Source organism: Lasioglossum baleicum, chromosome 19 (genome assembly GCF_051020765.1).
Source record: "Lasioglossum baleicum chromosome 19, iyLasBale1, whole genome shotgun sequence".
Classification (NCBI taxonomy): Eukaryota; Metazoa; Arthropoda; class Insecta; order Hymenoptera; family Halictidae; genus Lasioglossum; species Lasioglossum baleicum.
The window spans coordinates 825,894-836,501 of record NC_134947.1 but is presented as its reverse complement, the minus strand read 5'-3'; the positions used below and the strand labels follow the sequence as shown (position 1 = coordinate 836,501).

The window sequence follows — 10,608 nt, the reverse complement described above, 5'->3', positions numbered from 1 at the left end:
AATGTGAAACTTAATAAACTACTTAATATAAAAATGTCTCATACACGCACACACACACACACACACGCGCGCAAACAAACATACGCGACGGCGGCGTTATTGCGACGAGGACGAATCTCTCTCGAAATCATAATCTACATTATCATCCACTTCTCCTCCCACTTCATTCATAAAGGCTTGTGCCAGCCGGACGCGCGCTTGCAATTTTTTTTGCTTCGGTATTGCACGCGCATAGGGGAGCAGACTCAAAACGAAGATATAGTCTTCGTCGTCCTCCTTATTGTTTTTGTGCTGTCCTTGTTGGTGTAGCAGCTGAAGGTGCGCTAGTTTCCCCTTTTCGATCTCTATGAGCTCTGCGCACACATCTTTCGCCAATCTTGGCCTCTTATGAAGCGATGATATATCATTGGAAGATCTATCATCGACCTCCCCTTCCGCCTCGTCCATTTCCGTTTCAACCGCATCGTTTCCAGAGTCCCTGCGCGTGTCGGGAATGTTTCCAACCATGGCCTGACTCCCATAGGTATCTTCCAAAAAATTCATTTGGTTGAAATACTGCCACGTTGACACTCCTTGAGACTGAGAGCCTGTCGGTTGATTGTTTCTTCTTATTTCTCGTCGATACGAGTATCTCAGACGTTGCCACTTCGTTTTAACAATAGCGCCTGAAAATACATAAATAATAAAACATTAGAACATGTCATTGAAAGACGTTGCAAGTGGTACAGATGAAGAAATCGAACATTTTTCGGAGTATGTACTGTTTCGGATTTTACTAAAATTTGGATGTGTTACAGTCTTTAGTCATACATGAACGCGGAATGATCCATGTATGTTAATTGTAAAGTATAATGCATACAAATTTAAATGTATAATAGTTGTATGGAATGTATATGTGACATCCCCGTAGCATAAGGATAGTGTAAGCGGTGTGTGAGAGTGTGAGCGCGCCGACCGGTATGAGTGTTTGCGTGTGCGAATCGGCCGTGGCGTTCCGCACGGCAACACCGAGCGCCAGTGTAGAGTAAACCATTCGAGTGAAATAAAGGACACTGATTATACTACAATTCCATCTGATATTCCCTGTTCCCACAGTGGCGACGAGGATGGGATTCTCACCGAACAAAGTATACGGAAATTAAATGGGCGCAAAGTATGCCGTCTGAAGAAGACCAAATAGACTGGGAAAAGATCGAAAATTTAGTGTACAGTGGAAAAACCTCGTGGATATATACACATACCAGAGAGGACTTAGTGAAAATTTGCGAGAGGTGGAAAGTGATTGATAGTGAAACCGTATTGTTAGACGATATCCGACAAAAACTCGCGCGTTTCGTGAAAGATAAAGCTAAGAAAGAAAAAAACGAAAAGCGTAAAATGACAGCTCCAACGTGTTTCGGGCACATCGAACCTTTCCGAAAAGGGGGAAATTGGAAAGCATTTGTCCAACAATTAGAAGCGTTTATAACATTGAACGATATCGCTGAGGAAAAGAAGGCGGCTTTATTATTAACGCAAGTGTCTCAAGAGATATTTGCCCAAGTGCCAGCTATTTGCGAAACGGACACACCGTTGTCTTTGAAATACGAAATATTGAAAGAAAAACTGGAGAACCATTACCAGCCTAAACCGAATCAACAGCTGCAGAGGTTCACATTCCGAGCACGCAAACAAGGTAGCAACGAGTCTATACAAGATTATATGATAGCGTTGAGAACCCTCGTGCAGAAATGTCAGTTCAAGAGTACCGAAGTAAACAGTCAGCTGAAGGACCAACTCATAACGGGGGTCCACAATAAACAAGTCAGGTACGAATTATTGAAGGCACCTGCCGAGGAATCGCTCGATACACTAATGAAACTGGCAAAAACGGTCGAAGTGGCCGATGCAAAAGCGTCAGGCTTGGATACTCCCATGAGCGAAAACGTGGCTACCCAGGAGGCAGAGATACACGCAATACAAGCGGGATGGCGGAGCACCGCGACAAACCGAGGAAGAAGAAACGTCGGTGGCTCAACAGCACAAAGAGAGTGGATGAGTGCACGGAACAGCAGAGGAATACAACGACCTTCTAACCAACGAGACATGTCACGCAGCCAAGCGGGCGGGAGGACCTGCTATTGCTGCGGGGGAAATAACCACATCAGAGCCGATTGTTGGTTGAAGAATAAGTATTGCAGCGAGTGTGGCAGTCAGGGCCACATTTTCAAAATGTGTCGAGGTGGCGGCGCCGTAGGCCGAGGAAGTCAAACTCGGAACCAGAACCACATCGGAGACGAAGTGACGGAAGACACAAAAGAGCAAGAGCAGGAGGAAAAGTTTGATGACGAAGACCGATTTGCGTGCGACTTTTCGCCGGTGCGAGAATGTGGTAAAGTAGATTACGAATTAAAAAAAAAGTTAGTCCACAGGTTGAAATAGTTAAAATCAATAACATACCATTAAAAATGGAAGTAGATTCGGGCGCGGGGGTATCCGCTATCTCCAAAGATTGTTATGTAAAATGGTTTTCAAAAATACCGATACAACCCTCAAAAATTTCACTGCGTACGTATGACAAACAAAAATTGCCAACCCTCGGGTATATTCAAATTAGAGCAGAGAAAAACGGTATTGAAAGCACGGAACTGTTATATGTTGTTAATAAGGGTAGTTGGCCGATAATGGGTAGGAGTTGGCTGCAGGCATTTGGTATGTGGCCGTTAAAGTTTCCAATCGAAAGTAACACCGAGCAAATAAACAGTACTTGGGACCAAAAGGGCGGAGGAGACGCACAAGAAAGAAAAATAATAATAAGTAAATTTCAAGAACAATTCCCAAACGTCTTCGCGCCCGGAATCGGAACATTCACGAAAGGCGAATTAAAATTGACCCTGACCGCCGAGGCACGGCCGAAATTCCTGCAGCCAAGAAAGATACCGTGGGCTCTGCGTGCGAAAGTAGAAAACGAACTATCGACATTGCAAAACCTGGATATTATATCACCAGTGGAATTTTCAGACTGGGGAACTCCAGTCGTACCAGTGTTAAAAAACGATGGGACCCTACGTTTATGCGGGGACTATAAAGTAACCTTAAATAAATACCTAGAAATCGACCGTTACCCGCTTCCACGAGTAGAAGAGGTTTTAGAAACATTACGGGGAGGAAAGATATTTACAAAGTTAGACTTGTCGGAGGCATACCAACAACTACCATTGACGCAGGAGCCACAGAAATTGGTTGTGATTAGTACACACATGGGACTTTTTAAATATCATAGGTTGCCATACGGAGTAGCAACGGGACCCGGATCGTTTCAAAGGGTGATGACATCACTATTACTGGGGGTAGCGGGAACAATTGTTTTCATCGATGATATTCTGATCACTGCGCCAACGGTAATAGGGCATGCAAAGAGAGTACGAGAAGTATTAAATCGATTAAACGAGGCAGGATTACGTTTAAAGTTCGGAAAATGTAACTTCTTTAAAGACGAAGTATGCTATTTGGGATTCCGCATAAACAAAGAGGGAATTCGGCCATTGGAAACAAAACTAAAAAGCGTAAAGGAGGCTCCAATACCGAAAGACGTGTCGGAATTGAGAAGTTTTCTGGGGTCGATAAATTATTATGGCCGGTTTATCGAGAATATAGCCCAAAAACTGCGTCCATTATACGCATGCCTTGAAAAGGGTAAGTTCGAATGGTCGGCAGCCTGTGATGTGGCTTTTAAAAAAATTAAGAGAGAATTAATATCTGAAAAAGTCTTAGTACATTTCGACCCCCTAAAACAAACAGTTCTCACTTGCGACGCGTCCCCATATGGCATTAGTGCGGTGCTGGCGCACAGAGATGAAGGGGGAAGCGACCGACCGATATGTTTCGCGAGTCGCTCGTGGACTAACACAGAACGAAATTACACACATCTCGATAAAGAGGGTCTCGCGATAATATTCGGGGTGCGCAGATATTTTGAGTATTTATACGGACACAAATTCTTGTTGCAAACAGATTCAGCGGCATTAGCTCGAATATTTGACCCCTGTAAAGCGATCCCCGAAATCGCGGCAGCTCGATTGCAACGATGGGCATTGTTTCTAGCGCCGTTCCAATATACAATAAAGCATATCCAAGGAAAAAAAAATTATGCAGATTGGCTAAGTAGGTTACCGTTACAAACGACAAAGGAAAATGATAAAGAATTTCCAATTTTAAAAATAACAGAAGACACATATTTGAATTACGTTAAAGATTATGACTTCGCGACGTTAGACTGGAAAGTAGTAAAAAAATGTACACAGGAAGACGAGATTTTAAGCAAAGTAGTCAGATACTGTATGGACGGATGGGGAGAAAAGCCGCCGACAGACGAAACCCTAAAAAAGTTCTGGGAAAAACGAGAATCATTAACGGTCGATCAAAATTGCATCTTGTGGGGACACCGAGTGGTGATTCCGGGTAAACTTAGACAACTCGTATTAAAAGAATTGCATTACAGCCATTTCGGAATTACAAGAATGAAAGCGCTCGCACGGTCCTTTGTATGGTGGCCGGGAATAGACAAACAAATCGAATTAATCACGAAAGCGTGTCGACCGTGTCTGGAAACGCGTAAATCTCCACCGAAAATCGTGCTAACGCCATGGGTCTGGCCGACAACACCGTGGCACAGAATTTACGCAGATTTTTTGGGGCCACTTTATGGAAAAATGGTACTCATTATCATTGACAGCCATTCAAAATGGCCGGAAGCCATAATTATGAATTCAATGAGCGAAATACCCACAGTAAAAGCCTTCCAAGAAGTATTCGCGCGACAGGGGTATCCCGCCCACCTGATAACGGATAATTATTCCACATTTGTGGGAAAAGCGTTTCAATCATTGCTGAAAGTAGGGGGGGTCCGACACAGCACGACGCCGACATATTGCCCCGCGACGAACGGCGCGGCAGAAAACTTTGTGGGAACGTTCAAACGTAAAATTACATGCATGGTCAAGGAGGGCGTCGCGTTTCAAGACGCAGTAACACAATTCTTATTTGATTATCGTAGCACGCCCCACGCCGCTACGCAAAGGACCCCGGCGAGTTTAGCACTCGGGAGAGAATTAAAAACTCGTTTTTCGCGATTACGACCAACGCTCACGAGCGAGTGCATCGTTACTCACCAATCTCGGCAGATCCAAAATTACCCAGGAAGCAAACAGAGTAAACTAAAAGTAGGCGACCCGGTCATGGCAAGAGAATATAAACAGGGGGGAAAGAGTCGTGGAGGCCCGGGATCATTGAGAAGGAAGTAATGGCGGGCGTTACGTACATGGTAAAGGTAGGAGGCGAGAGTGTTTGGAAGAGACACGCAAATCAATTGATCAGATGCGACGAATCAGTTCTGGAAAAACGAGACAGCGCGGAAAACGAAAAGATTCCGGTAAGAACGGAAACACAGCCAACGGTCCGTCGATCACCGCGACTAGGAAATAGGAAGGGGGAGGTGTGACATCCCCGTAGCATAAGGATAGTGTAAGCGGTGTGTGAGAGTGTGAGCGCGCCGACCGGTATGAGTGTTTGCGTGTGCGAATCGGCCGTGGCGTTCCGCACGGCAACACCGAGCGCCAGTGTAGAGTAAACCATTCGAGTGAAATAAAGGACACTGATTATACTAAAATTCCATCTGATATTCCCTGTTCCCACAGTATATTGTAGCGATCGTTAGCCTGTCAGCAAAACAGCTACATAAGGTAAAAACAAAATAATATACAGGAATAGCCCACGTAGGTAAACTCGCGATGATGCGAGGACACGTCGGTGCGCGAGCGCGTAAACACGGTCATTAACCTGTAGAAAAACAGCGACGGTTTGGAGTTTTAAAAGAGTTCAAACGTCGAACATCGAGAATGTTCCGTCGCACCGGAATAGAATTCGTAGGTTTCCTTCGGACAGGATTTATGATGCGAACGTGCCTAAATATCCTCCTCAAGGAGTAAACAAACTAGGGTCATTCGGCGACCAGTCAAGGCATCTGTTTAACGTTCAGTTTTTCTACACCCTCGAAATTACACGGTGTCATAAATTTTGTCCCTCCGAAGGACCGTCCGCGACCGTTACGCAGGGTCTCGAATTACCTGGAACCGTCGCGTCGTCGACCGAGTAAGATCTCGCCCCACTCCTCCTTCCTAGGGCCTCATTCAGAGCTACGGGAAGGAGGTCCTAGAAGTCAAAGTGTGTACTGATTGGGAAATGCAACTTTCTGCAGGAACCAATCAGTGCATCTTATTTCATATTCGAGAATCCAACGAGCATCGCGCTAGGACTGGAAGACGAAGTCGCTCAGTTGAGTTTTACGCTCTAACGCCGTGACATTCTCCAGTCCTCGGGTAAACAAGTACAACGCACGAGCCGTTGTCTCGTCAATCGTTTATAACATGTGCAAAGTTAGCATCACGGTAGTTCGTCGTCCAGTGATCAGGACACCCGACAAACCGGGATCGCGTCGGTCGAAATCCCTCGCGAACCGGATCAAATCAATCGAGATCCCTCGCGTGCGTTCAATCACAAACGCGAATCCTCATATGTACCATCATCTGCGCGTGTATAAGGCAGGACCTGCTAGATCAGCCTTACTGACGAGTCCACTAGCAGGTCCGGGACGAAACGCTTCCATTAACGTATTCATGCGATATCAAGTCAAGCGAATCAATTATTGTGTTTTGCGATCATTCTATCATTTGAACTAGCTGCCCAAGATTAACTTGGCGGGCAGTGATCCGGAACAGTCGCGAACCCACAGTTCCGCGGCTAAACATTTGGTCCTTCGAGCCGGATCAGCGGCCTAGTCAGTGCAGTTCGTGCAAAAGACAATCGTGCACAAACAATAATGTACAAGACATTCGAACAGTGGTCTGCAGCATCGGGCAGTTCACGCAACCACGTTAAAGGAAGCAACCAGCCTTAGCCGCAGTAACACACATCGTCGCCGAGAAGCCATTCTAAACAGTCGTCGACGCCGAGACTCATTCGAACACAACATACTATCTGAATCATTCGCATTCGAACCACATCAGTACAAGGTAGACACGTTATTGAATTTACTAATCAGGAACTTTCACACAATTGGCAATTTCTCATATTCACACGCGTTACTAGAATTACAATGGCTAACGCGTACGAAACGAGCCAACGCGAGTATCCGCATTTTAAAGCAGAACGACTTGTCTTTATAGTCACAAATAACGATCATCGCAAACTACCTCGAAGAATTGCGAGATTCCACCACGGAACTCGACGTGAACAACTTCGCGAACGCGTCAAACGTTGGAGGAAACAATCGGCTTCCTCAACGATATTCAGAACGAATTCGGACATTGCGAAGAATTCAACAAGAATGAAAACGAGACCGAACGCGAAGCCGCGGCCGTTTCATACAACGACGTAATCGCGGACACGGCACAATTGTTTGCAACATTAGATTAAACTTCGAATAACATACGCGAGAATCACGAACGACTCGTTCGCGCTGTCTACGTACACCCATAACATCATAAAGTGTATTTCCGTAAAGGCCAAATCAACGATCGAGACATTTACGACTACCGACGAAAACTACAAGCCGTGTAAGCTCATTTGGTTGAAACGTACGACAACCATCGCGCTCTGGTTTACATCACACCTCGCGATTATTAAACGCACCGCCATGCCGGACAATTCGTCGCATTCTCGAAACGATTCAAGTCATCGCACACAATCGCATATCCTATTACGAAATAAGACATCACGAATGATATCCTCACGAGCTTCACGATCGATCGAACTTCCGATACGCGCAATTATATTTGAATCATCCGGACAGCTCTTTTCCTCATTACAATGGACTCTACTTCCCTTTCCTTGTCAAAGGTCAACCTCTTCCTCTGGCGGATTGAGCACTCGAGACGAGGACTGTTAATTCGTTTCTAGCTTTCGAATGGTCGATACCATCGAATCTTCCAAGCAGTCGAATACAGTTCTCAGTCAGTATTTCAAGAAAGCCGTACTTCTTGTATCTTACAAATACAAGCGAAGTACAACAGACTTCTTGCTCTATCAGACAAGACGAGTCACTAATACCAACTTCTTGTATCTTACAAATACAAGCGAAGTACTACAGACTTCTTGCTCTATAAGACAAGACGAGTCACTAATACAGATCAACACGGATCGCCGCTTATCGGGTCCGCACACGTAGTATCAAATGCACGCATACGTTCCAAACAAGATTATCGAAAGGGATCAGCAACCCCTCTTGCGTCCCAAAGATCGCGCCTTTTCGTTTACTTACATTCATACAGACTCGATCAAATTCGAAGGCGATTTACGATCACGGAACAACATCGAGTTCAAGTCACATCGTGAAGCTCGGAACGGCACAATTCTACTCATTTGCAATCGATATCGTGCAAGTCAGAGTCAATACAGATCGACCGACGATCTACGCGACCACTAGCCAGGACCTGTTAGACAGCCTCGCTGAACAGTCCTCTAACAGGTCCAAGAGACACGCGATTCCTTCCAATATTCATTTGGCAAGCAGCAAAGTGCGACACACGCAACGCACAATTGCATTTCAATCAATTTGCGATGATCAACTCGCGAACAATCCCGATCCTTTGCACTACACGAAGGCAGGACTTTCTCAACATTCAAATCAACCGGTTTCCATCATTTGCGCGGAAATTCGAACGCGATTTGAAATTGTAACAACGGTACCCGGTAATAGCACAATGGCTCGCGTCGGGGCACATAAAAACAGGTAGAAACTGTCCACTCGCCTGACTTCTACCTGCCGCATCATGCCATCGTGAATTTTCAATCTTCCGACAAATATCTGTACGGGTTCGATAGTTCCGCGAAATTGATCAAACTCGAAGGAAATTTACGATTAAGGAACGACATCGAGTTCAATCGCCTCGCGAAACTCAACGACGCGAACGAATCAAACGTCATAGACTTCACAACGGGAACAAAGAGCACACGATACCTTTATACACGCGGACACGCGGACCGGCTCAGTTCTATTCACATTAATTTGCTTCATGCAAAATACCGCATCGCACTCTTGAATCGAATCACTCTCGCGCACGTGAAATTTCGCGACGCTGTCCTACTCTCTCGCAGTCGATATAGTGCAAGTCGAAGGCAATACAGATCGACCGAAGATCTGCGCGACCACAAGGCAGGATCTGTTGACAATCTTGCTGTACAATCCTCTAACAGGTCCGGGAGACACGCGATCTCTTCTAATCAGTCGCATTCTTGAATCAGTTGCCCAATCTTCATTTGGCGAGCAACAAACGCGACAACGCGCGATCGCGAATGAACAAAACGCGACAACGCGCGACCGCGGATAAACAAACGCGTGGCCGACATAGTAGGAAACTGACAGTCGAGCAATCTACAGTTAATCAAATTGACATTCAAATCAAGACATTGATCTCGACCACATACTCGATCAACAGACAAATCAAGTCAAGCTTACGCATCACGTCAATGCGTCAAATCCACAAACAAATCACGCGTCACAAAATTAGCACCGCTTCCAGCCATGGACGACGCACAATCTAGTAGGGCAAACTTATCAGCATAATGTGAGTCAAGATGTGTCATATTCATGATTGATCTGTTCCGTCGCAGAACAGTGTTCATCGCAAGATTCGTATACCTGAGCGAACGAAATAGCAGCCAAGAAAATAAGTCTTACATTCCTTTGTTATATTTTCGTGTCCCGTTAAACGGAAAGGTTTCTGTCGCGAAAAACCATTACACTAAAACTTCCGACGAATCCTCGTTTTTATGATCAGATCACGATAACGGACTTTCAACGGACCTTCCCGAAGGCAAAACACATTATCGGTATTTACCATCCCAGATGTAGGCACAACGGGCAATTTTGTTTTTTGTATATTTCTACACAAGACTAAAGACTTTCTAGTAACGGTCCCCTTTTATGGCTCGCCTTGGACCAGCCGGACCAAGGGTACACCCTCGCGGATTAAGCATAGTTCGTCTCAAGTCATTCGACCATGTCTCGGATTCCCGGGATGATTAACCTTCATCTTACCTGCGACACCCGTCTTCGAGGGTCGGCCAGTCGTAAACCACCGCGTGGATTGGTACGGTCATTCTCACGTGAACAAACTACCACTTAAAAACCGGACCAGAAGTAAGATTCACGCGACGGTGTTTTACCTACGCTTAACAAAGGTCGTGTACCTCAACATACTTCGAGATTGACCACGAGGTACTAACGGTAACCTTTCGGAATCTTATTCGGTCAACAACACGAATTTCGTCGGTACAAAGGACGGATTAGCGGAACAATTCCGGGTAAACAACTCGTGGCACGTTATTATTCCCAGAAAACGTACCGTCTGCACCAATTGTTAACACATAAAATAAATTCGACATTCGACACTCACATGCAGTTGAACTCACACTCAACCAACTCACATTCAATTAAACTGACATTCAGTCAAACTAACGTTCAATTGAATTGACACTCAATTTATTTTGACATTCGAAATTCACTGACATTCAAGCTATTTTGACATTCAATCTATTTGACATTCCGTCAAACTATACATTCAATCAACA

At 45.2% G+C, this 10,608-nt stretch overlaps 2 protein-coding genes across 4 annotated transcripts in view; one reads left to right on the top strand and one right to left on the bottom strand.

Moving 5' to 3' along the window:
* Positions 1-528: 528 nt before the first annotated feature.
* Positions 529-10,608, bottom strand: part of LOC143218517 (uncharacterized) — a 48,829-nt gene continuing 38,749 nt past the window's right edge. For 2 of the 3 annotated variants that reach the window (XM_076443740.1, XM_076443741.1), the window contains one exon: positions 558-665. The gene's annotated coding sequence lies outside the window, so the exon portion shown is untranslated. Of the gene's footprint in view, positions 666-10,608 lie in introns of all 3 variants that reach the window. The other variant, XM_076443742.1, reaches the window with a different exon arrangement.
* LOC143218559 (uncharacterized) lies at positions 1,378-2,421 on the top strand. The gene has a single exon (XM_076443790.1). It carries the CDS (start codon positions 1,378-1,380, stop codon positions 2,419-2,421), a length of 1,044 nt encoding a protein of 347 aa, XP_076299905.1.

Excerpts from the sequence above, each read along its gene's own strand:
- LOC143218559 (XM_076443790.1), top strand. The coding sequence starts at position 1,378 with ATGACAGCTCCAACGTGTTTCGGGCACATCGAACCTTTCCGAAAAGGG.